This window comes from Mustelus asterias, chromosome 18, assembly GCF_964213995.1.
Source record: "Mustelus asterias chromosome 18, sMusAst1.hap1.1, whole genome shotgun sequence".
In the NCBI taxonomy this organism is placed as follows: Eukaryota; Metazoa; Chordata; class Chondrichthyes; order Carcharhiniformes; family Triakidae; genus Mustelus; species Mustelus asterias.
This window is the reverse complement of record NC_135818.1, coordinates 37,987,306-38,014,826: the sequence shown is the minus strand read 5'-3', so window position 1 is coordinate 38,014,826 and position 27,521 is coordinate 37,987,306. Positions and strand designations below refer to the sequence as shown.

Sequence of the window (27,521 nt, the reverse complement as noted above, 5' to 3'; positions counted from 1 at the left end):
TAAGATGCTCTTTCAGAGGGTCGGTGCAAACTCGATGGGGTGAATGACCACTTTTTGCACTGTAGAAATTCTATGGTTATATTCTGCCTTGGCCATTAATTTAAGTTCATTTATGCTTGTTATTTTCCAGTTCATTGTTTTAACATTGTAATCATAACACAGGTCTGTACCAGCTCATAGAATAAGGTATCTGTTTCTGTTTTGTTTAACCTTTTTTGACCTTTTGTCATCAAGAAAAATCCAGTTGACTTATGTCAAATGGAACAAACAGAGCTGCTTGGAAGCTAAAGATATAATAAATAATGTTGTTGTAGTTGAACAATCATTTGGTTACAAATAGAGTAGTAAGATGACCAGCTTGCACTTATGATCCAATAGATTTAGAATAAATATTACTGTATGATAATTGGCAACCACCCCATGTTACGATATTGTTTACAATATATTGCTTTTGCAACCAATTCCGTAGTTGGATTTCTGTACAAGTATACTTTGATATCTACGTAGCCAGTTTCACACTTTAGTGAATGTAGCTTAATAAATTAGCGTATGAATGTTAAATTATATAAATGGCCAATGATACACCAATATAGATCAAACATAATACTGCTACCTTATCCAACCTTTGCAGCTGCTTTTAATAATTAAGCCAGCTGCTCTGTTTCAAGTAACTATGTAAATGGTAGAACTCTAATAACTGGTAACTTTGGTAACTAGGTTGGTTTGGGCTGTGCAGTGGATTTAATGATGCCTTTGTCCTTGTTTCTTAACACTGGATGTCACTTCTGAACGACCCTTTACCTAGACTTAAAAACAAATATCTCTTAACCTCTCCTTTCATTCCATTGGAAATGATCTTAAATTTACAAATTCATTAACCAGTGGAAATAGTTTCCCTATTAACCTAGAAAAATCCCTCTTAATTTTGAATACCTTTATAAAAATTCTCCTAATTGTGTCTCTCCATAATAAAGCCTCTGCTGAGTAAATCATCTCTGAATTCCCTCTACATTCTTTCCATACAATAGTAAAGCACCCAAAAACGAACAGAATTCTAACTGAAGCCTAACTAATGATTTGTATAGGTATAGCATTACTTCTTTTCTGTTTTTTATGCCCTTATTAATAACACTGAGAATATCCTGTTGCTTTTTCCACAGCTCTATGAATTTGTTCTCAGCATTTAGAGATTTATGTACCTGTATTTCTAAGTCCCTTTGTTCCTCAATTCCTCTTTAGATATTACTGTTTGTTTTTATGTTCCCACTTTCCACTTATTTCTCAAAGGTATGCCCTCATATTTCACAAAATCTTACCTGACATTCGTATACCTGATTTATTAATCCATGTCCACTTTCAGTCACTTAACATTCCTCTTCACAACATACCAAGCTCTCTTTCTCCATGCCTTCTGCAGATTTTGATATTATGTCCCTTACCCAAGGTGCAGGCCGTTTATACATTGAGAAGCACAACAGCCGGCATTCTGGACCTACCTTCTATTAAGTTGATCTTTCTCTACACTCTAGCTATGACTGTAATAATACATTCTGCACCCTCTCTTTTCTTCTCTATTCATGGTAGGCTTTGTCTGTATAGCACGCAAGAAGCAATACTTTTCACTGTATACTAATACATGTGACAATAATAAATCAAATCAGAAATCCTGGGAATACTGTACCATTGTGTATTTCCTTCCAATTGAGGAAATGTATTAACTACTACTCTGTTTGCTGTCCCTTACTCTAATTGAGTGGGCATACAGAAATACAGTGTAACTTTTTTTTATGTTAACAAACTTTTCTGCATCACCATACCGAATGCCTTATCAAAATCCACATTTGTTGCAATTTCTTTATCAAAGAACTCATAAATCTTTAGACATTAGGGCCATATTTTACCATTTTGATTCTAAGTGTTGGGCGGACTTGAAACTGGGAGTGTTTCAGATCCGACTTTTAGAACCGAGCTGAGACGCCCCCATACGCACTCTGCCTGCAAAAATATCTGCAATTCCAAATCGCGCTGCACAAGCCTGCGGGCGGGGCTTAACACGCCCCAAACCCTGCAGCTCCGATCGGCGCCTCCAACTGCACATGTGCAGAAAAAAAAGATAGAATGTTGCTCCCCTGCCACATCCCTCCTGGGCCGGATGATGCTTCCCCTGGCCCCCACAGACATTGCCCCACCCCCACAACACTACTGATCTCCTTATCCCCCCCACCTCCCGCCACCCAGACTGATCGTGGGCCCCTCCCCCCATCCCCCCTACCGATCTCAGACAGAGTGGCAGCAGACCCCCCACACCCCCACTGATCTCAGGCAGAGCGGCAGCAGACCCCCCTTCTCCCCCCACTGATCTCAGGCAGAGCGGCAGCAGACCCCCCTTTTTCTCCACTGATCTCAGGCAGAGTAAGAAGTTTAACAACACCAGGTTAAAGTCCAACAGGTTTATTTGGTAGCAAAAGCCACACAAGCTTTCGAGGCTCTAAGCCCCTTCTTCAGGTGAGTGGGAATTCTGTTCACAAACAGAACTTATAAAGACACAGACTCAATTTACATGAATAATGGTTGGAATGCGAATACTTACAACTAATCCAGTCTTTAAGAAACAAAACAATGGGAGTGGAGAGAGCATCAAGACAGGCTAAAAAGATGTGTATTGTCTCCAGACAAGACAGCCAGTGAAACTCTGCAGGTCCACGCAACTGTGGGAGTTACAAATAGTGTGACATAAACCCAATATCCCGGTTGAGGCTGTCCTTGTGTGTGCGGAACTTGGCTATCAGTTTCTGCTCAGCGACTCTGCGCTGTCGTGTGTCGCGAAGGCCGCCTTGGAGAACGCTTACCCGAATATCAGAGGCCGAATGCCCGTGACCGCTGAAGTGCTCCCCAACAGGAAGAGAACAGTCTTGCCTGGTGATTGTCGAGCGGTGTTCATTCATCCGTTGTCGCAGCGTCTGCATAGTTTCCCCAATGTACCATGCCTCGGGACATCCTTTCTTGCAGCATATCAGGTAGACAACGTTGGCCGAGTTGCAAGAGTATGTACCGTGTACCTGGTGGATGGTGTTCTCACGTGAGATGATGGCATCTGTGTCGATGATCCGGCACGTCTTGCAGAGGTTGCTGTGGCAGGGTTGTGTGGTGTCTTGGTCACTGTTCTCCTGAAGGCTGGGTAGTTTGCTGCGGACAATGGTCTGTTTGAGGTTGTGCGGTTGTTTGAAGGCAAGAAGTGGGGGTGTGGGGATGGCCTTGGCGAGATGTTCGTCTTCATCAATGACATGTTGAAGGCTCCGGAGGAGATGCCGTAGCTTCTCCGCTCCGGGGAAGTACTGGACAACGAAGGGTACTCTGTCCACTGTGTCCCGTGTTTGTCTTCTGAGGAGGTCGGTGCGGTTTTTCGCTGTGGCGCGTTGGAACTGTTGATCAATGAGTCTAGCGCCATATCCTGTTCTTATGAGGGCATCTTTCAGCGTCTGGAGGTGTCTGTTGCGATCCTCCTCATCCGAGCAGATCCTGTGTATACGGAGGGCTTGTCCGTAGGGGATGGCTTCTTTAACGTGTTTAGGGTGGAAGCTGGAGAAGTGGAGCATCGTGAGGTTATCAGAGTGGCAGCAGACCCCCTCTCCCCCACCAATCTCGGCCAGAGTGGCAGCTGACCCACCTTTCCCCCCTGCCCACAGATCTCAAGCAGAGAGCCGTTGGACGCTAGGCATCTACCTCCTCACTAACTGGAGTGCCTAAATTGGATTTTTGTCTGTTTCGCACCGATTCTGGATGGGCGAATGCAGTGGTAAAGGGGGAAGTGCCGGTAAAGTTCGGTGTACAGTCCATTGTCAATTTAAATGCATGCAAATACATTTAAATGGCCGTCGTGCCTATTTCGGGTGTGGCCCTGATCACGGCCATTTTTGGGCCTCGGCAAAGGGGAACTGGCGTGGAGGCGGGTGCGGATTGTGCTACTTGCCTCACGCCCAACTTTACCAAGTTTTTGCGCCCGAAAATGGGCACAATGTGATAGTAAAATCGGGCCCTACATTTTATAAAGCCCTGCTTTAAAACTTCCTAGTAAGAAGTTTAACAACACCAGGTTAAAGTCCAACAGGACTTTAACCTGGTGTTGTTAAACTTCTTACTGTGTTTACCCCAGTCCAACGCCGGCATCTCCACATTAAAACTTCCTTACAGTTAATAACTGTGAAAGTCCCCAAAATCATCCTGATTAGTAGAATACGTATTTTTCTTTACTTGGTGGCAATTAAACGCCAGCCGCTGAAAGAGAAAACTGCTGCAGGATCATAACTTATAATTGGCAGCTTTCCCACCTACTCTAATTAGTTTCCAGTGATGAAGAGTTAGTAACAAAAACAAAAAGTTATGTAAATACTCGCAGGTCAGGCTGCATCTGTGGAGAAATTTATATCGCGAGTATGATCCCTTGCCAAACCTTTGAAATAGAAAGGCTTAAACTCAAGATGTTAGTCCTCAGTGTTCTGTTGAAATGCTGCTTGGCCTGCTGAGTGTTTTGAGTTATTGCTACTTTTATTTCAGTTCTCAAGCAACTTCATTTTTGCTTTAGGTTTACCCTGCTATTGTATTAAATTTATCAAACTTTACTTTATTGATGCATTATGTAATGGAGGCAATACTGCCTGGTAACAGAGGCTGACGACCTGTCACAGACGTGCACCTGCCATCACTATGCTGGTGTCCATCAATAGTTTTCATAAACTTTAATTGTCATTAATGTTTGAATTTGTGTAAATGGGCAGCTTAATTTGTTTGTTTTTTATTTTAACAATCTTCTGAATAATTAGATACAAATGTAAATGCATTTGGGACTTAAACCTGTTTGGATGGGTGTAACTAGGCATAACCAGGAACCATTTCCTGTTTTGAGTTTGAGCCAAAATGCCAAACAATATAATTTGGATTGAGCAAACCCGACATAAGAGAAAAATACAAGGAAATATAATGAATACAAAGTTTTCTTAGAAGTGTTGATTTTTACATTGTTTCCATACAAGTTTAGTGCATGAATTTATGTTAATAAGAATGACGCAGATTTTGCTCTCAAAATAATAAGTTTAATAGCATTCACTGTTATGCGTAAATCATTAATCAAATTATGTCAGGGACTATCCTGTGAATTGCAAATCGCCACAACTTGCCAGACAGTTTTCACCGTTCCAGCTTTAGTCTTCTGAAAATAGCACCTCACCATCAACCCTTGCAACCTTTCCCGGCTTGGATCACTGTCTGTGTGGAGTCTGCACGTTCTCCTTGTGTCTGCATGGGTTTCCTCCATCTGCTCTGGTTTCCTCCCACAGTCCGAAAGACGTGCTGGCTAGGTGGATTGGCCATGCTAAATTCTCCCTCAGTGTACCCGAATAGGCGCCGAGTATGGCAACTAGGAGATTTTCACAGTAACTTCATTGCAGTGTTAATGTAAGCTGACTTGGAACACTAATAAATAAACTTTTAAAAAATTATGGAATTGCTGCATGTACACATTAATTGCTATTTAATCTTCCAGCAAATTAGAGCTGCTACTTAACAGCACACCTTTTATTAGGGTAATTTATACTCCTCTATGTTCTGAAGCCCAGAAAGGAAGTAATTTAAACTGGAATCTTCGTCCTACCAACAATCTAACAACCAAGATTGTTGTTAGAAATTTTTAAAATATTAACTTTGCATTTTTTTCTTTTGTCTTTTCTCTTTTTTCCTCTCCCTGCACCTAATTTGATTCTAATTCACCCAATTCCTTTCTCAGTTATTTCTCTGTTTCTTTTTCAATCCTTAAATCTCACTGGTTAAAGAGATAGACTGGTGGGCTTATCATTCATGGAAGTTCCAGGTGCCCCATTGCTTTTGCCGTACTGTGACCAGCTGTCACTTCTTCCTGTGACTTAAAGAGCAAAACATTTCAAGGTGAGGAGTATAGGAAATAATCTAAGTAATCGGGCTAACTTTCAACAACATCTAGGCCAATTTTCTTATCTGCATTTTTGTTCAATTTAGGTTAGATTTTTGATTTGATTTATGAGTGTCACATGAATACAGTGAAAAACATGCCGTACATAGGGAAGGAAAGGAGAGAGTACAGAATGTAGTGTTACAGTCATAGCTAGGGTGTAGAGAAAGATCAACTTAATGCGAGGTGGGTCCATTCAAAAGTCTGATAGCAGCAGGGAAGCAGCTGTTCTTGAGTTAGTTGGTACATGTCCTCAGACTTTTGTATCATTTTCCCGATGGAAGAAGGTGGAAGAGAGTAAAAGCAAATTACTATGGATGCTGGAATCTGAAACCAAAAGAGAAAATGCTGGAAAATCTCAGCAGGTCTGGCAGCATCTGTAAGGAGAGAAAAGAACTGACGTTTCGAGTCCAGATGACCCTTTGTCAAAGTTAAAAGGCATAGAAATTAAGAAATATTTATACTGTAGGGTGAGTGAATGAAAGATGAGTCATAGCCACAAAACCAAGGGGAAAGGCTGCTAATGGCAGTCCGTAGAGAGAATAGAAGGTGTGAATGGCCAAACGGCAGAGAAGCTGAAATCAGTGGATAAGCTATGACAGATGAAGATGTGAGGGGAGGGGAGAGATAGGTGGTAGAGTGGTAAAATTTGAGAAAAGGGGGAGACTCTGTCTCGCCATTGTTAAAGATCTGATCCACTACTGTGGTGTCATCAACAAACTTGAAAATCGAGTTGGAGGGGAATTTGACTACACAATCATTGGTGTATAAGGACTTTAGTAAGGGGTTGAGGACACAGCCTTGTGGGGCACCGGTGTTGAGGATGATCATGGAAGAGGTCAGTCTATCCTTACTGATTGCGGTTTGTGGGTTAAGAACTCCAGTATCCAGTCGCAGAGGGAGGAGCTGAGCCCCAGACAGAACTCTAAAATAATGTTGTTGTGAATGCACTGATTACAGCCAGTCTTCAAGTGTCATGAAGAAACCTTGAGCCAGTTTCAGCATTTCTACGTTATCACTGCAGAACAAATCTTGGGACAATTCAGACATAGTTGTTGCTGGAACCTTATTACCATCATTTCATGCATAATAACTGGGCATGTTTGCTTAATAGTATGTATTTAATTATAATATTCATACCTGAATTTTTGAAAATCCCTTAAAAGATATTTGAACATGCATGTCATTTCTATTTCTGCTAAAATTTGCTACATTAGAAATACTGCTTGTTATTATCTCTTAGACACTGCAATCTTGGTTGTGTTGCCTAGCTTCTGAAATATGAATATTTTAAATGCCAATATTAACAGCCTTTGCATTTTCCAATGCCGCAATGTGTTTAAAATTACTTAAACAATAATAAAAATATGAAAGGTTTTGAAATCTAAAGAGTTTCACAACAAGCTGATTTATGAAATGGCGATAATTAGCACATGTTATACACATTTAAAAGCATATGATGTGAACAGGTATAATATTTAAAACACGAGAGTTAAAGGATACCACACCCTCAAATAAAATCAAGTTCCTTAGTAGCTCAGTCATTTTGTGTAAATAACCTTTCATACTTGGGAGTGGTAGAGCACTGTATCAGGGGTGTGATATATTAATGAGTAGAAGTGACAGGTTCAAGTAGGAAATTGGTGACTTTGGCTTTACAACACATGGCCCTCCGAGATGGGTATCAATTTTATGTTTGCAAAAAGACCCCAGCCTAAAATGTGTCAACCTAAATGGATGCAGTTTTAATTTTAAGATAAAAAAACTAAATTATACTCTTCCTTTGAAAATTCCTGTGTGCTAGTTTTTGAAAATAATTCTTATTTGGCCTTCCCTGGCTAATGGTGCACATTAGGCATTTGCAACATATAGAGCTACTAAAACAGATTATTTTTTCCCATTTTGACTCCAAAGATAATTCCACTATGACTGAGAGTGATATTTTTGAAAGTTATGTGCTGTATCCAGGGCTGGAGCAATTGTAGAATACGTATTGAGATTTTATTTATCAAAAGTCAGACCTTTGAACAATGTTAAGTATATAAGTCTCAAGTATGTACTAACTTAATCAATTCCTATTTTCTTTCTTATGTAGAACACATGTTAGGTAAATTGTGTTAAAAAAAATGTTGGAAATATGGAAATACTGGGAAAAAAAGTATCCTATTAAACCATGCATAACATTGCAGAAGACACAAGCAGCAGTGATGCGTTGTGATCGCCTGGCCATTGAAGCTTTTGGGTGTTGCTATAGCAATGAAGAACAGGAGATTAGTGCAGTTACACTGGTTTACATTCAGCACATTGGCTGTCTCTTTGTGTGGGTATGTTGACTGATGTGTGACAATAATTTAGAAAGTAGTGCATGTTTTAAAATATCTAAATTATTTTTTAGATTGTGCATGTTATTGGCTTATGGTTTTTTTTGATTGAGGGAGACAATCAATTTCACTGACTGGGAAAGCTAGCAAAAAGGAATAGTCATTTTGACAAGCATTAGATGTTTACTGGTATCTGCCAATGTAGGAAATAATTGGCAAATTTCAAATGACAAAAGCAAGCTGTAAAACTCATCATTTGTTAAACTTCTCACTAAATTATATATTATAGTATTTTACCACCCTGCAACCTAATTCATTGTGGTGTTGACCAGCCCTTTCTGCTCTTATCAACTATGCTTTATAACATAGGTAATTATTGAAAGGCAGCTGACTGTTGGTTTAGTGAAACCCAATTGTCCTCCTTCCCAGCTGTTGGTTAATAAGAGTAGTTAAACACATCTGTTTCAACAGCTGGCAATTAGAGGAATCTCTTTTATAGCTTTTTTAAAATCACCCGATCCTTGAAATGCTTTGTGGGTGGAATAATGCTGTTAATTTCTTACTGCGCACTTTGTCATTACTTGAATTTGAAAACCTTTCTTTTGAATAATATAGCGGGAATATTTTTGTACAATTACTTTTCACCCTCATAATTTGCAGATATATGCATCAATAAAGGAATTTGTAGAATAGCAGTCTGAAGGGACACAGTGACTGGTTCAGAAGACAATGTAAGCAAGTCTGAAGGTTGAACTGTTTAGTAAGAAGTCTCACAACACCAGGTTAAAATCCAACAGGTTTATTTGGAATCCTTCATCAGGTGAGTGGAGAGGTAGGTTTCACAAACATGTATAGACATATATAGACAAAGACACAATTGCAAGATAATGTTTAGAATGCGAGTCTTTTCAGGTAATCAAGTCTTTTCAGGTATTGACAGTGCGAGTGGAGAAAGGGATAATCACAGGGGTTAAAGAGGTGTGGATTGGCTCTAGCCAGGACAGTTAGTAAGATTTTGCAAGCCCAGGCCAAATGGGGGGGGGGTTACATGTAGTTACTTGTAGGCAACGGGACCCTGTGCGAGAACCTCTCTGGCTACATCGAGGGCACCCTGAAACCCATTGTACAAGGAACCCCCAGTTTCTGTCGCAACACTACGAACTTCTTACAGAAACTCAGCACCCATGGATCAGTTGAACCAAGAACACTGCTCATCACAATGGATGTCTCAGCACTCTACACCAGCATCTCCCATGACAACGGCATTGCTGCAACAGCCTCAGTGCTGAATACCGACAACTGCCAATCTCCAGACACAACTCATCTGCTTGATCCTGGACCACAACATCTTCACGTTCGACAACAAGTTCTTCATCCAAGCACACAGAACAGCGTCAAATTTGCACCTCAATATGCCAACATCTTCATGCACAAATTTGAACAAGACCTCTCCACTGCACAGGACCTTCAACCGATGTTATACACCAGATACATCAATTACGTTTTCTTCCTTTGGACTCGTGGCAAAATTTTACTAACTGTCCTGGCTTAAGACAATTCACACTTCTTTAGCATATGATTATTCCTCTCTCCACTCGCACTGTCTACCTGTAAAGACTTGATTACCTGAAAAGACTCGCATTCTAACCATTATCTTGCAATTGTGTCTTTGTCTATATATGCTGTGTTTGGGAAACCTACCTCTCCACTCACCTGATGAAGGAGCATCGCTCTGAAAGCTCGTGATTCCAAATAAACCTGTTGGACTTTAACCTTGTGTTGTGAGACTTCTTACTGTGCCCACCCTAGCCCAACGCCAGCACCTCCACATCAGAACTGTTTAGTGACATGTCAAGTCAGAAATTACTGCCATGGAGCACTACAAACTTTTATTGCACTTATGTAGCATCAGTGAAGCAAAGTATTTTCTTTTTTTTTTCATGGGAGAAGTGTCATGGACTATATGCTCCAATGAACGAATGATGTGATTTGCGTTATGGAAATATACATTACTGACTAGAGGGGGTTGGTTAGCTCAGTTGGCTGGACGGCTGGTTTGTGATGCGGAACAGTGCCAACAGTACGAGTTCAATTCCCGTACTAGCTGGGGTTATTCATGAAGGCCCCACCTTCTCAACCTTACCCCTAACCTGAGGTGTGGTGACTCTCAGGTTAAATCACCACCATTCAGCTCTCTATTTCTAAAAAAGAGTGGGAGCAGCCTATGGTCCTCTGGGACTTTGGCAACTTTCATTCCACATTACTGACTGATAGAAGGAAGTTTACATATATACGATCAGTAAAGAGCAAACAGTAACAGTTCCTGTGTGCCATTGCTTTCAGTAAATTGTTTGGTGCACTAATTTTATAACAACAGGATAACCATGTTGAGATGTTCAGGTGCTTTAAGGCCAGAAAGCCTAACTCACCTCATGCAATCAGGGGTCACTCAGAGCTTAATTGTTTGATTAAAAAATTTCAACATCTTATTGTTTTGCATCTGAAACAAAGTATGAACATGCACGTGTTTTAATGTTGACTTTAATGTTTGTTAAAGGCATGTTTGTAATTCAGGTATGGTAGCTGGGAGATAATGGGTGAGCAATCTATTGCTATTCTAATACTGATTATATAGATGGCTTGATGAGAGGCCCATCTGTACTATGATGGGTCTCTCATCAATGGGAACTGTGTGCCTGAAAAACCTCAGACCAAGAAAATCAGACAGAAAAATTTCAAGGAATCTTTACAAACAGCCAGGAACTGGATATGAAATTGATGAAACTTAACAACGATCCACATAAACCCTAAGTCTATTGCAGCAAAATCAAAGAGCGAGCAAGAGAGGGAAAGTGCTATGAGGGGTTGATTTCAGTAAAAATGAATTGGTCATTTAAAGTTAAATATTAATGACAGGTTAATTGAACTTTAAGAGGTGCAAACAACTGCTGAAACTGAAAATAGCTGATTGACTTCTTCAGATGAAACATCAACGTTGCAATTGATATCTGTGGTGCCTTACATACAAATTAGGAGCAGAAGTAAGCCACTCGACGCTTTGAGCCTGCTCCGCCATTCAACAAGATCATGGCTAATCTCATTGTAACCTCAACTCCACATTTCTGCCTATCCCCAATAGCCTTTGCCTGACATAGGCAACTGTCCAGGATAAACGGTGATAATTCAAGTGTTGAGGAATTAAATGGCCTGAAACTTGCAGCTATAATGATAGTGAAACTACTGGCAGTTGCCATCAATACTGTAAAATGGAGAACAACTTATTCCACCTGCACCTATGAATTTAAACACTTTATTCTGGACATTGTTGTCAGTGATTCCCTGCACCTCCATAGGATTTGTTGTTGTAGTCTTCAAGGATGCAATCAACACAGAATCATTGATTTCACATGAATTTGTACAATTCTCAATGTAAAAATAATCAAAATTTTGAGAATTCAAGAGTAAATAGGTTTTTATGCTCTACAAAGCCCTAATTACTTCTGAAAAACTTATTTGTCCCAGAAAACTAATTTTACAAGTGTGAATTCACATTTCCTTTCAAGCACATTTAAAAATTGCTTGGTTTTTAAAATAATGAAAATTATTTTTTATTTTTCAGTTTGTTTCCTATGTCAGCTACTCTTTCAATCTCATATGTGTGTCTTAATCAGCATTGAGTATGTGTTTTCGAAACAATGATTTAGATGTGAATTATATTTTTATTAATTCATGCTTTGCAGTCTGTAAGAAATCTTCAATATGTTTATCCAGTCAACTTGACTACAGCCTACCTTTGTTGCTAGATCCCACAGATCCACTGTAGATGATGCAGAATTCTGAGTAGGGGAAATCTATGCTCCCTACTAAATCTTTGAAGGACGCTTTTCTTGAGCTCAACAGTGATGCTTGTCTCTGCACCACTTTGCACAAAATCTGAGTCATTGGCTGTGATCTTACCATCTCATCCCGCCCGTTGATCAGCATGGTGAGGTGGGAAAATAGCATGCAGAGCGAAAAATTGGGAACGAGACGGGTGCCATGCCGTTTCCAACCTTCCAGCCACTTTTCCCGGGCATGAACCCCCACTTCACGCCCAAAATGGGTGCAATGAGCATTAGCATGCACTTGAATGGATTTCAATATCATTAGCGAGTTCGACATGCAATCGTTCCCCCCTCCCAGACGTTTACTACCTCGTCGGCGAGACGTCATGCTGGCGTTAATCACAGCTGCTTGCATATTAGCGTGGTTCAGGTGCAGCAGTGACGAAGGTGAGTTTTTTAATTCATTCATGGGACTTGGGCGTTGCTGGCTGGCCAGCATTTATTGCCCATCCTTGTTGCCCTTAAGAATGTGGTGATGAGCCACCTTCTTGAATCACTGCAGGCCATGTGCTGTGGGTTGACTCTCAATTCCAGGATTTTGACCCAGCGATTGTGAAGGAACGGCGATATATTTCCAAGTCAGGGCAGTGAGTGGCTTGGAGGGGAACTTGGAGGTGGTGGTGTTCCCATGTATCTGCTGCCCTTGTCCTTCTGGATGGAAGTGGTCATGGGTTTGGAAGGTGTCTAAGGATTTTTGGTGAATTGTTGCAGTCCATCTTGCAGATAGTACACGCTGCTGTCATAGAGGTTTACAGCACGGAAACAGGCCCTTCAGCCCAACTTGTCCATGCCGCCCTTTTTTTTTAACCACGAAGCGAGTCCCAATTGCCTGCGTTTGGCCCATATCCCTCTATATCCATCTTACCCATGTAACTTTCTAAATGCTTTTTAAAAGAGAAAATCGTACCCGCCTCTAGTACTAACTCTGGCAGCTTGTTCCAGACACTCACCACTCTCTGTGTGAAAATATTGCCCCTCTGAGCCCTTTTGTATCTCTCTCCTCTCACCTTAACCTATGCCCTTTAGTTTTAGACTCCCCTACCTTTGGGAAAAGATGTTGACTATCTAGCTGATCTATGCCCCTCATTATTTTATAGACCTTCAAAAGATCACCCCTAAGCCTCCTACGCTCCAGGGAAGAAAAAACTAGTCTATTCAGCCTCTCCTTATAACTCAAACCATCAAGTTTCAGTAGCATCCTCGTAAAAAAATTTTGCACTCTTTCTAGTTTAATAATATCCTTTCTATAATAGGGTGACCAGAACTGTACACAGTATTCCAAGTGTGGCCTTACCAATGTCTTGTACAACTTCAACAAGAGGTCCGAACTCCTGTATTCAATGTTCTGACCATTGAAACCAAGCATGCTATTGCTTTCTTCACCACTCTGTCCACCTGTGACTCCACTTTCAAGGAGCAGCGAACCTGTACCCCGAGATCTCTTTGTACTATAACTCTCCTCAACACCTCCTTAATTGAGTAAGTACTGCCCTGGTTCGATCTACCAAAATGCATCACCTCGCATTTGCTAAATTAAACTCCATCTGCCATTCATCAGCTCACTGTCCCAATTGATCAAGATCTTGTTGCAATCTGAGATAACCTTCTTCATTGTCCACTATGCCACCAATCTTGGTGTCATCTGCAAATCTACTAACCATGCCTCCTAAATTCTGATCCAAATCATTAATATAAATGACAAATAGCAGTGGACCCAGCACCGAGCACTGAGGCACACCGCTGGTCACAGGCCTCTAGTTTGAAGAACAGTCCTCTACAACCACCCTCTGTCTTCTGTCATCAAGCCAATATTGTATCCATTTGGCTACCTCACCTGAATCCCGTGAGATTTAACCTAATGCAACAACCTATCATGTGGTACCTTGTCAAAGGCCTTGCTAAAGTCCATGTAGACAACATCAACTGCATTGTCCTCATCTACCTTCTTGGTTACCCCTTCAAAAAACTCAATCAAATTCGTGAGACATGATTTTCCACTCATGAAGCCATGTTTAATGTCCCTAATCAGTCCTTGCCTCTCTAAATGCCTGTAGATCCTGTCTCTTAGAATATCTTCTAACAACTTACCCACTACAGATGTTAGGCTCACCGGCCTATAGTTCCCAGGCTTTTCCCTGCAGCCCTCCTTAAATAAAGGTACACATTTGCCACGCTCCAATCTTCAGGTACCTCACCTGTGGCTGTCGATGATTCAAATATCTCTGCTAGAGAACCCGCAATTTCCTCCCTAGCCTCCCACAATGTCCCGGGATACACTTCATCAGGTCGTGGAGATTTATCTACCTTGATGCACTCTAAGACTTCCAGCACCTCCTCCTCTGTAATATATATATTCCTCAGGACATCACTATTTATTTTCCCAAGTTCCCTAACGTCCAGGCCTTTCTCAACAGTAAATACTAATGAGAAATGTGACGGAGACCCCAGCTCTTCAGGACACACATGTCCTTTAATGAGCTGCCAGACACCGTGTGCCACCATAGGCTCCATTTTAGTAGGGTGACAGTGCGGATCTTAGAATCTTAGAAACCCTACAGCACAAAAAGAGGCCATTCGGCCCATCGAGTCTGCACCAACCTCAATCCCACCCAGGCCCTACCCCCATATCCATACATATTTACCCACTAATCCCTCTAACCGACGCATCCCAGGATACTAAGGGCAATTTTAGCATGGCCAATCAACCTAACCCGCACATCTTTGGACTGTGGGAGGAAATCGGAGCACCCGGCGGAAACCCACGCAGACACGAGGAGAATGTGCAAACTCCACACAGACAGTGACCCAAGCCGGGAATCGAACCCAGGTCCCTGGAGCTGTATCAGGTCCTCGTGGACCTGGCACCTTGTGGGACAGGAGTACACCCACTCCTGGTGGTAGTGAAGCTCATGGCGGCCCTCAATGTTTACACCACTGGAACAAGCTTCCAGACTGCCAGCGGGAACCACTGCGGGATTTCCCAGTCCACGGTGCACAACTGTGTCCACAAGGTGACGGACCCCCGGTATGCCTGGGCAAACCAGTACATCTACTTTGAGGGCTAGGCCCAGCAGGAAGCCCGGGTTGCAGGCTTCGCCACCATTGTCAGGATGCCATACATGCACAGGGCTGCAGATGGCATGTACTTCACCCTGAAGGCTCCATATTGTCAGGCACAGCGTTTCGTGAACAGAAAGGAGTTTCACTCCCTTAACATTCAAGTGGTCTGCAACCACAGGATGAATGCCATGCAAAAGCGTGCATGCCACCCGGGGAGCGTGCATGATAGTTTCATCTTGTGGAGTTCGGACATCCCCGACCTCTTCAAAGACCAACCCATACTGCCGGGATGTCTCGTGGAGGACAAGGGACCTGCTGCAGTCATTGCGAATGACGTCAGTGCGAAAGCGACACGGAGACCCGCTACAATGAGGCCCACGCTGCCATCAGGTCCTTCGTTGAGTGGTGTATCAGCCTGCTCAAGATGCGGTTCTGCTGCCTGGACCGCACTGGTGAGGCCCTGCAGTATAACCCCCTGAAGGTCTCCCGCATTGTGGTGGCCTGCTGTGCGCTCCGGAACCTACCACAGCTGTGGAGTGACTTCCTGGAGGAGGAAGAGAGGGACCACCCAGATGCCGCTGGTGAGGAGTAGGCGACCCAGGTGAATGTGGAGGAGGAGCGAGTGGATGGAGGACATGTGGCGGCGGCCCAGGTCTGACAGGGCAGGGAGGCAATGGAGACCCTCAACGCCACAAGATTCTTTGACTAGGATGCATGGGGTCCATCAGCTTCAACCTGCTGTACGTCTACGGATGTGTTGTGTGCACCAGACAGTGACCCAGAAGCCTCAATACCAACTTGTCCCTCCGCGGTGACTCTCTCTGCAATGGTGGATGTGGCGGTGGATGCTTTTGTCAAATGCAACGTGCTTTCCTCTGAGGTTTCCATGGTGGTTTCCTTTGAGGTATCTTCGGAGCTGGCATCACAGTGGAAGGGGGGTGGGGGGGATAACCCCTCAAGAGCTGGTCTCTTCAGGGTCGTTTCCTGCAACAAAGAACACATCGTTCAGTGCAAAGGAAGGACAAGCATCGTGGCAGATCGCAGCTTATTTGAGATAGGTCATATGAATGAAGGTTTTCTGGATTCTAACTTCCATTCCAAACCCCGACCTGGCTGTCCGTCACAATTCTGTCCTCTTCCCTTCCCGACAGTTCCTGCACACTCCTCAAAGGGAGTGAGGAGACGCAGCTTGGGGACCCCACATCCGGCCTTCTCCTGCTCTTGGCAATTATGAGCCGTCTTCTCCTGTGTGGACAGAGGGGAATTGAAAGTTTAAGGGCTGAAAGTGCGTGGGATATCGGGGGTGGGGTTGATTGGGTGGCCTATGTCAGCACCGTGCCTCTGTAGGCAGGAGTTTGTCAAGGGGGCTGCCAAAGGGATTGAAGGAAGAGGATCGGGTGCTAGAAGGCCGCAAGGTGTCAGAGAGTGGATCGACATGGATGGGACCAATGCTAGGATGGGATGGGCACACACCCTTACTGCCCAAACGAGGTCATTCATTCTCTGGCACTGGGAGCTGGTCCTCTGTGTAAGTGCACTGCCGCTGCTTCCAAGGCCTCTTTGCCATCCCAACCCCTGGGTCGTCACCCATCCCAGTGGAACAAAATGTCCCCCCTCCCCTCGACAGCATGCACCTGCCAGCCCAGCTGTCCCTCGTTTTAGCGTGGAGCTGTTCTTCACGGTGCAATCTACCTGGCATGATTGACTGTGAATCCATTGTTAGCACTTATATGGAGCTCCTAATTGATTTGATTCATGTACTGGGATACAGTATTGTTTCTTGTGCTATACCGACAAAACATGCTGTTCATAGAGTGCATACGGAAAAAGGAAAGGAGAGGGTGGAGCATAGATTGTTGCAGTTAAAAGTAGGGTGAAGAGAAAGATCAGCTTAATATATGATAAAACCATTCAAGAGTCTGATAACAGCAGGGAAGAAACTGCTCTTGAATGTGTTGGGATGTGTTTTTAGACTTTCGTATCTTTCTCCCGACAGCTTAAAATGGAACGGAGTATATCCAGGGTGCGTGGGATTCTTGATTATGCTGGCTGCTTTACCAAGGCTGCGGGAAGCGTAGACGGAGTCAATGGATGGGAGGCTGCTTTGCATGATGGACTAGGCTATGTTCACAACCCTTTGCAGCTTCTTGCCGCCTTGGTCAGAGCAGGAGCCTACCAAGCTATGATACATCCGGATAGGAACTTTCTATGGTGCATCTGTAAAAATTAGTAAGAGTCGTAGTGGACATGCCAAACTTTCTTAGCCTTCAGAGAAAGTAGAGGTAATGATGAGCTTTTTTAACAGTAGCGTCGGCGTGGATGATCCAGGTCAGATTATTGGTGACCTGAGCACCTTGAAACTCAAAGCTATCGACCATCTCCACTTCTCCCTGCTGATGTAGACAGGGGCATGTCCTTCACTATGTTTCCTGAAGTCGATGATTAGCTCCTTCATTTTATTGACATTGAGGGAGAGATTAATGTCATCGCACCAGTTCACCAAATTCTCTATCTCTTTTGTGTACTCTGTCTTGTTGTTTGAGATCTGACCCACTATAGTGGTGTCATCAGCAAACTTGAAAATGGAGTTGGAGCAGAAGTTGGCCACGCAGTCATAAGCGTAAAAAGAGTATAGCAAGGGACTGAATACACTGCCTTGCGGAGTACCAGTGTTGAGGATAATCGAGGAGGTGTCATTCCCTATCCTTATTGATTGCGGTCTATGAGTTAGGAAGTTGAGAATCCAATCACAGAGGAAGGAGCAGGATTCTAGGCCATGGAGTTTTGAGATGAGTTTTGTTCGAATTATGGTGTTGAAGGCTGAGCTGTAGTCAATAAATAGGAGTCTGACATAAGTGTCCTTGTTATCCAGGTGTTCCAGGGTTGAGTGTAAGGCCAGGGAGATGGCGTCTGCTGTGGACCTGTTGTGGCGGTAGGTGAACCATAGTGGATCCAGGCCATCTGGAAGATTGGAGGTGATGTGTGCCATGACTAACCTTTCGAAGCACTTGATAATGATGGATGTCAGAGCCACCAGGCAGTAGTCATTAACACACACTGCCTGGCTTTTCATTGATACAGCGATGATGGTCGTCTTCTTGAAGCAGGCAGGAACCTTAGATTGGAGTAAGGAGAGATTAAAGATGTCTGCGAATACCCCTGCCAGCTGGTCCGCACAGGATCTAGGTGCTCAGCCGGGTACCCCATCTGGGCCAGTTGCTTCCCATGGGTTAACTTTCAAGAAGGATGACCTGAGGTCTGCGATGGTGACCCCGAATACCGGAGAGACCGAGGCTGTCAGGACGGATGACATCCTCTCGCTGACACCCTGCTCAAAACAAGCATAGAATGCGTTGAGCTCATCAGGAGGGATACATTGTTGCTGGTGATTCTGCTTCTCTTCACCCTGTAGCCTGTTATGTCATGTAGACCTTGCCATAATCGATGGGTGTTTGTGTGGCTAGCCTGGAACTCTACCTTGGGTTGGTATTGTCTCTTGGCAGCTCTTGATGGTTCTCCGTAGATCATATCTGGATTTCTTGTATAGGTGAGTGTCACCTGACTCAAATGCGTTAACCCCCGGTAAACCCATACAACTGCAATCGCCTCGGGTGTGTCACGTGCCTGGAGGGTCCATGCTGACTAGAGTCACATCAAGGCTCTTTCATTGCCATAAGATTGCTTGTGTGAGGTGCGCCAAAAATACTGACGTGGTTAACACCTGTTTTCAGACTTTTTTGACACAATTTTTTTCGTAAGATCACGGCCATTGTGGCTTTTTCTTTTGTGAATCTGGTCTGCTCACTTACTTCTGCTTCTAAGTATGACATGGCATTTGTGATTTTCAAAGCAATGTTTCATTATTGTAAATTTGTATGTTTCTATGTAAAGGTTACAAAACCCTCTTGCTATCCTTGCATTCTAGTTTATACCTCCTGTACCTGAATTCTTGCAAAGTAATATAGGCTATGCTTTTTTAAAAAAAACTTGTCCAAAATCAACTAGTGCTTCCTTTACTGTATACGAATATACAAGAATAGCAGCTTATCATGTTGTATAACGTGCAATGCAGCAAACCTTTGTGCAAAGCTCTTTGAATTTAAGAAAACCGTAAATAGCCAAAATGAATGCATAATATAGTGAAACTAAGTAAATTTCACCATTTACAGACCCAACTACTAACGACACAGAAAGAAAGAGATGAAGCATTGCAGCAATGTAAGAAGCAAGATGAAGAAATTCAGACACTCAGACTTTATTACAGGTAATTTGTTACACCTGTTTATCTTTTTTAATTGATTGGGGGGAGGGGGGGAGAACATTTAATATTTTGCTTCAATTTAAATACTTGCTTTAATAGCCAATGCAGTTAAGCTGGTCAGAGGCATGTAACAAGCCTTTTGCAATTAGTCTGTATTATTTTTAAATTATTTTCCAAACTAATGCTGGAAAATAAAGATTAAGGTTTACTTAAAGATTTTGCAATTCATAACCATATTTATTTTTAAAAGAATTTTTAACAGGAATGTTCAGGCATTGTCGAAAGAAAATTGTTTACATAAATCAGATAAAAAAATATGGCTCCAAAAAGCATATGACTGTATCTGTTCCTCAGGTACGAGAAACCTTAAAACGGCAGTAAACAAGAACTTGCATTTTTTAAAATTTATTCGTTCATGGGATGTGGATGTCATTGGCTAGGCCAACATTTATTGCCCATCCCTCAGGGCATTTAAGAGTCAACCACATTGCTGTCAATCTGGAGTCACATGTAGGTCAGACTAGGTAAGGATGGCGGATTTCCTTCCCTAAAGGACATTAGTGAACGAGATGGGTTTTTACGACAATTGACACCGGTTTAATCGTCATCATCAGACTTTGAATTCCAGATTTTTATTGAATTCAAATGTCACTATCTGCCGTGGTGGGACTCAATCCTAGGTCCCCAGGGCATTACCCTGGGTCTCCAGATTACTAATCCATAAATGTGCCAAATGGATGATCCACCTCAGCTTCCTCCTGAGGTCCTTAGCATCACAGAGGCCAGTCCTCAACCAATTTGATTCAATCTGTGATACCTAGAAATGACAATGTACTGGATACAGCAAAGGTTATTGATTTTGAAAACATCCCGTCTGTAGTACTGAAGACTTGTGCTGCAGAACTAGTTGCAACCCTAGCCAAGCTGTTGAAGTACAATTAAAACACTGGCATATACCTGACAATATTTAAAATTGCCCAACTATGTTCTGTCCACAAAAATCAGTTCAAATTCAATGCAACTGGTCACTGCCCCATCTATCTACTCTCAATTATCAGCAAAATGATATCAGGCTTCATCTTTTGTGTTATCAAGCAGCATTTGTTCAACAATATCAAGCTCACCAATGCCCCAGTTTGGGTTTTATAAGGGTTACTTGGCTCCAGATCCCATTACAGTCTTGATCCAAACTCATGCAAGAGAGTTAAAATCAAGGGAGTGGTGAAAGTGACTGCCTTTGACATCAAGATGGCATTCAACCAACTATGGATTTCAGGAGCCTGAAGTCAATGAGATGTGGAGGGTAAATTCTCCATTCACTGGAGTAATACCTAGTCCAAAGCACGATGGTTATGGTTGTCGGAGACAAATCATCCCAGCCTCGAGACATATTTCAGGAATTTATCAGAGTACTTACCTAGACCCAACCATCTTCAGCTGCTTCATTAATGATTTTCCTTCCATCATGAGATTAAAAATGGGAATGTTGACTGATGTTTGCAGTGTTCAGTCCCTGTCAAAACCTCTTAGGTATTGAAGCAATTTGTGCCAACATTCAGCTTGGACTGATAAGTGACAAGCAACATTTGCATCACAGAAATACTAGGCAATGACTATCTCCAAAAACCTGTATGCAGCAAACCTTGTTCAACTTTCAGATTTGTGCTGATAAGTGGCACATAACATTTGAACCATACAAGTGACAGGTAATGACCAGGGAGAATCTAATTATTTTACCTTGCCATTCAAACATTGCTGAATCCCCTACCATCAACATCCTTGGGGTTACCACTGATCAGAAACTGACTGGACCAGCCATATAGATGCTGTGGCTACAAGAGCAAGTCAGAGGCTTGGAATTCTGCAGTGAGTAACTTTCCTCCTGACTCCGCAAAACTTGTCTGCCATTGACAAGGCACAAGTCAGGAGTCTGCTCCACTATTCAGGAAGATCATGGCTGGTCTGAATATGGCCTTGGTTCTACTTTGAATCATGGAATCCCTACAATGCAGAAGGAGGCCATTCAGCCCATCGAGTCTGCACTGATCACAATCCCACCCAGGCCCTATTCCCGTAACCCCAGATGTATACCCTGCTAATCCCCCTGACACTAGGGTCAATCTAGCATGGCCAATCCACCTAACCTGCACATCTTTGGATTGTGGGAGGAAACCGGAGCGCCCAGAGGAAGCCCACACAGACACGGGGAGAACTCCACACAGGCAGTGACCTGAGGCCAGAATTGAACCCTGGTCCCTGGCGCTGTGAGACAGCAGTGCTCACCATTGTGCCACCGTGCTGCCCCTATAAGCCTTGACACCATTATAGATTTAAAATTTGTCAAGCTCAGCCTCAAATATTATTACCATCGCTGTAGAGACTGATAACATTTAAAAAGTGACAAATTTCCCAGTGATGGATGGAACGAACCGAAGGTCAAGATTTCATGTGTTAAGACATTTACCAAACCAAACAAACTAAAATCAATATAGATCAATCATTACTCAACAGGCAACTAATACACCAAACTAAGGAAAAGGTTTTGCATTTACTAACTAACACAACTAAAACATGTCTTATGAAATGCTTTTATGCAACGCCATGCTTCTGGCTGATATGTAGCATTACAGAAACAGTCCCAAGGTCACTCCCTTCTCCTCACCACACCAGGCCAAAATATTTAGTCTCATTCGACAATCATTCCGCCCTTTCTGAATTTTCTCGATCTGATTATCACCAATAAGGCACACCTTGGCAACTTCCCATTTATTAAATCTTCTGGAGCCCCATCTGTTCTGTTCCTTCTTAATAGCATTTGAATGCTCACAAGCATTTTCCTTGGATGTTGACACCAAACCAGTCCGTCTGCTTCCCCCCCAGCAGTAGCTTATTTATCTCTTCACCTCAGACAGCAGCTATCCTTTGTCTGTTATGCAGTGAAAAAAGGTGTTAAAAATTGCATCCAATACTTGAATGGGTTTCTGTTTGGGTTTCCCTCCCCATAGCAATTGGGTCACAAAAGCATCTTCCCAAGCAGAGGCGTTTATCATGACGACTTCATTCCCCTTTTGAAAATGTTCTGTGGCATCTTAAGCTCAAGGGGCTATTTTATTACATAACCATCTTGTAAGGTTCAGCATTCATGACACCTTGCTCTCTAAAAATGAGAAAAATATTACCAGAATAATGACTTTTTCCATAACAACGTCAAGATATAACAAATTACACCATTATAAACATTTTAAAAATTAACTTAATACACATTACAAGTAAGATTTTCCCTCTTGTCACATTTCACCACTAAACATTCTTTCTTGGCAACATGATGAGGCCTATCAAAATCAATCACATCTGAAAATCAGGATTTAAAGTCCAGTTAGCATGAGTTTCTAAGGGTTTCAATTATTTTGCAAACAAGAGTTTATTTTTCTGCGACTGGTCCATTTTCTTTCAATCCTTACAAAAGATCTCTGTTCTTCATTTTGCGAAGCCTGTAGTCCTTTTCCATGTCCTTAGTTAAATGATTGCACCGTAGTATTTTATTTTTCCTGCTGCTTTTAAAAATCTGCATTGGATTGTGCCCTGGGATGGTATTCTGATAGGCCCAAAGATTTCACAATTTGTTTGGACTGATTAACTTTGTCAAGAACAACATTGTTGGCAAACCATCTGGCTTTTGGTGACTGTAAACTGGAATCCAAGACGAAACCTCCTGTCATAATGCTTCTTATCTGCTATATTCATCAATTTCCTTTGATCGTCTTTAAAGATGGACATTAAATTGTTCAGGGTTTTCACTTTTTAAAATAGACTCTGAAATAAAAACAGAAAATGCTGAAAATATTCAGCAGGTCTGACAGCATCTGTGGAGGGAGAAACCGAGCAGATGCTGCCAGACTGACTGAGTATTTCCAGCACATGTTTTTATTTCAGATTTCCAGCATCTGCAGTAATTTGCTTTTATTACCTGAACCACTCTGTTCGGTCTAATACAGATCTCCATTTACCTCCATGCCTGAATGTTTTTAAACATCTAAGTCTGTGAAGAAAGTATCATGATGTGGAGATGCCGGCATTGGACTGGGGTAAACACAGTAAGAAGTCTCACAGCACCAGGTTAAAGTGCAACGGGTTTATTTGGTAGCACAAGCCACTAGCTTTCGGAGCGCTGCCCCTTCATCAGGTGATTGGGATTTCAGTTCACAAACAGGGCATATAAAGACACAAACTCAATTTACAAAATAATGGTTGGAATGCGAGTCTTTACAGGTAATCAAGTCTTAAAGGTACAGACAATGTGAGTGGAGAGAGGGTTAAGCACAGGTTAAAGAGATGTGTATTGTCTCCAGCCAGGACAGTTAGTGAGATTTTGCAAGCTCAGGCAAGTTGTGGGGGTTACAGATAGTGTGACATGAACCCAAGATCCCGGTTGACGACGTTCGCTCGACAATCACCAGGAAAGGGTGTTCTCTTCCTGTTGGGGAACACTTCAGCGGTCACGGGCATTCGGCCTCTGATCTTCGGGTAAGCGTTCTCCAAGGTGGCCTTCACAACACACGACAACGCAAAGTTGCTGAGCAGAGACTGATATCCAAGTTCCGCACACACGAGGACAGCCTCAACCGGCATCTTGGGTTCATGGTTGTTTTTATTTTTTGTTTGTAATTGGTCAAAGTGCTTTTTTTTAAATGTGTTAACTGTGTATTCTTAAGTAAACTGTTTGATAAAGGCTCTCTAGTGGATCATTTGAATCAGACCTGAAATGAAACATCTTGGGGACGTTTCTCCCAAAAGAGTTCTAATTGCTGAATTCGTGGGAAAACTGGTGTAAACCACGATTGTTTTTTCAGTGGACAGGGAGGAGCTTGCACAGTTTGACATAGGAAATGGGAAGGTATTGGAGGCGCTGACATGCTTCAAAGCAGACACATCCCCTGGCCTGGATGAATTGCATCCCAGGCTGTTGTCGGAGGCGAGACAGGAAATTGCAGGGGCTCTGACACAAATTTTTAATTCCTCTCTGGCCACAGCTGAAGTCATGATGTTTCCATTAGTAGAGTATAAGAGCAAGGAGGTAACGTTGAAGTTGTACAGAGCATTGGTTAGGCCATACTGGAGTATTGTGTGCAGTTCTGGTCACCTCGTGATAGGAAGGATATGATAGCACTAGAGGGGTACTGAGAAGGTTCACCAGGAAGTTGTCTGGGATGGAGCATTTGAGCTATAAGGAGGTGCCAGAGGACTGGAGGATAGCTAATGTGGTTCCATTTTTCAAGAAAGGTGGTAGAGATGAATCAGGAAATTACAGACCGGTAAGTCTGTAATTTGGATTTACGACCATTTAGAAAGATGCGGATTAATCCGGGATAGTCAGCACGGATTCGTGAAGGGCAAGTCGTGCCTCACAAATTTGATTGAATTTTTTGAGGAGGTAACTAAGTGTGTTGATGAAGGTAGGGCAGTTGATGTCATATACATGGATTTTAGTAAGGCGTTTGATAAGGTCCCCCATGGTCGGCTTATGATGAAAGTGAGGAGGTGTGGGATAGAGGGAAAGTTGGCCGATTGGATAGGTAACTGGCTGTCTGATTGAAGACAGAGGGTGGTGGTGGATGGAAAATTTTCGGATTGGAGGCAGGTTGCTAGCGGAGTGCCACAGGGATCAGTGCTTGGTCCTCTGCTCTTTGTGATTTTTATTAATGACTTAGAGGAGGGGGCTGAAGGGTGGATCAGTAAATTTGCTGATGACACCAAGATTGGTGGAGTAGTGGATGAGGTGGAGGGCTGTTGTAGGCTGCAAAGAGACATAGATAGGATGCAAAGCTGGGCTGAAAAATGGCAAATGGAGTTTAACCCTGATAAATGTGAGGTGATTCATTTTGGTAGGACTAATTTAAATGTGGATTACAGGGTCAAAGGTAGGGTTCTGAAGACTGTGGAGGAACAGAGAGATCTTGGGGTCCATATCCACAGATCTCTAAAGGTTGCCACTCAAGTGGATAGAGCTTTGAAGAAGGCCTATAGTGTGTTAACTTTTATTAACAGGGGGTTGGGGTTTAAGAGCCGTGGGGTTATGCTGCAACTGTACAGGACCTTGGTGAGACCACATTTGGAATATTGTGTGCAGTTCTGGTCACCTCACTATAAGAAGGATGTGGAAGCGCTGGAAAGAGTGCAGAGGAGATTTACCAGGATGCTGCCTGGTTTGGAGGGTAGGTCTTATGAGGAAAGGTTGAGGGAGCGGAGGAGGCTGAGGGGAGACTTAATAGAGGTTTATAAAATGATGAAGGGGATAGATAGAGTGAACGTTCAAAGACTATTTCCTCGGGTGGATGGAGCTATTACAAGGGGGCATAACTATAGGGTTCGTGGTGGGAGATATAGGAAGGATATCAGAGGTAGGTTCTTTACGCAGAGAGTGGTTGGGATGTGGAATGGACTGCTTGCAGTGATAGTGGAGTCAGACACTTTAGGAACATTTAAGCGGTTATTGGATAGGCACATGGAGCACACCAGGATGATAGGGAGTGGGATAGCTTGATCTTGGTTTCAGATAAAGCTCGGCACAACATCATGGGCTGAAGGGCCTGTTCTGTGCTGTACTGTTCTATGTTCTAAGTCTCATGTCACTGGTAGGGAAATTATTGGAGATAATTCTGAAGGAGAGAATTAATATCCATTTGAAAAGGCATGGGTTAATTAGGAATAGTCAGCATGGCTTTTGTCAGAGGGAGGTCATGCCTAACAAATTTGTTAGAATTTTTCGAAAATGTAATCAATGTGTGGATGAGGGATGTTCAATTGATGTAGTTTATGTGGATTTTAGCAAAGGTATTGACAAGGTCCCACGTGGGAGACTGATTGAGAAGATTAAAGCACATGGAATTCAGGGAATCGTGGCGAAATGGATCAGAAATTGGCTTAGTAATAATAATGGGACACAAAGAGTAGTGGTAGAAGGCTGTTCGAGTGACTGGAGGCCAGTGACCAGCAATGTGCCACAAGGATCAGTACTGGGACTCTTAATGTTTGTTATATACATAAATTATACAGCTGTGTGGGGAGAATGTCAAGCAAGATGAGACGCCATCAAGATTGGTAGGGTGGTTAACAATGAAGAAGATGGTTGTAGGTTACAGAAAAGTATTGATGGGATGGACAGATCGTATTTAACCCTGATAAGTGCAAGGTGATGCACGTTTGGAGAAACAAGATGAGGGAGTATTTAATAGGTGGCACTGGGAAGCTTGGAGGAACAGAGGGATCTTGAGGTAATTATTCACAGGTCCCTGAAGTCAGCAGAGCCCGGGAATAGGATAGTGCAGAAAGCATATGGGGCATTTGTTTTCATCATTAGAGTATAAGAGCAAAGAGGTAATGTTGGAGTTGTACAGAGCATTGGTTAGGCCATACTGGAGAACTGTGTGCAGTTCTGGTCACCTTGTGATAGGAAGGATATGATAGCACGAGAGGGGTACTGAGAAGATTCACCAGGAAGTTGCCTGGGATGGAGCATTTGAGCTATAAGGAGAGCCTGGATAGGCTTGGATTGTTTTCTTTAGAGCAAAGAAGGCAAAGGGGGAGGGGGTTCATGGTTGAGGTGTATAAGATTATGAGGGATATGGACAGGCTGAGCAGGGAGCAGCTGTTCCCCTTGGTCATGGGGTCAATCACGAGGGAGCACAGCTTTAGGATAAGGGCACGAGATTCAGAGGGGATTTGAGAATAACATTTTCATTCAGAGGGTGGTGGGAATCTGGAATGCACTGACTCGGAAGGTCATGGAGGCTGGAAACTTTACAACCTTTAAAAAATATTTGGATGAGCACCTGAAATATCATAACATTCAAGGATATGGGATAAGTGCAGTAAAATGGGATTAGCGCATCTTTAGTGGTTAGTTATTGTTGGTGCAGACTCAATGGGCCAAAGGGCCTATTCTGCGCTGTATAACTCTGAGTACACTTCCGAAGCTTTTCTTCTGGACGCAAGTCTGCAATAAAATACTGCAATTT

At 42.8% G+C, this 27,521-nt stretch overlaps 1 protein-coding gene across 11 annotated transcripts in view; it reads left to right on the top strand.

Annotated features, from left to right (window-relative positions):
• Positions 1–27,521, top strand: part of mipol1 (mirror-image polydactyly 1) — a 381,908-nt gene that overhangs the window by 243,777 nt on the left and 110,610 nt on the right. For all 11 annotated transcript variants that reach the window (XM_078233774.1, XM_078233767.1, XM_078233765.1 and 8 more), the window contains one exon: positions 19,415–19,509. In XM_078233774.1, the coding sequence (XP_078089900.1) occupies positions 19,415–19,509 (95 nt within the window). The remainder of the gene's footprint in view (positions 1–19,414; positions 19,510–27,521) is intronic.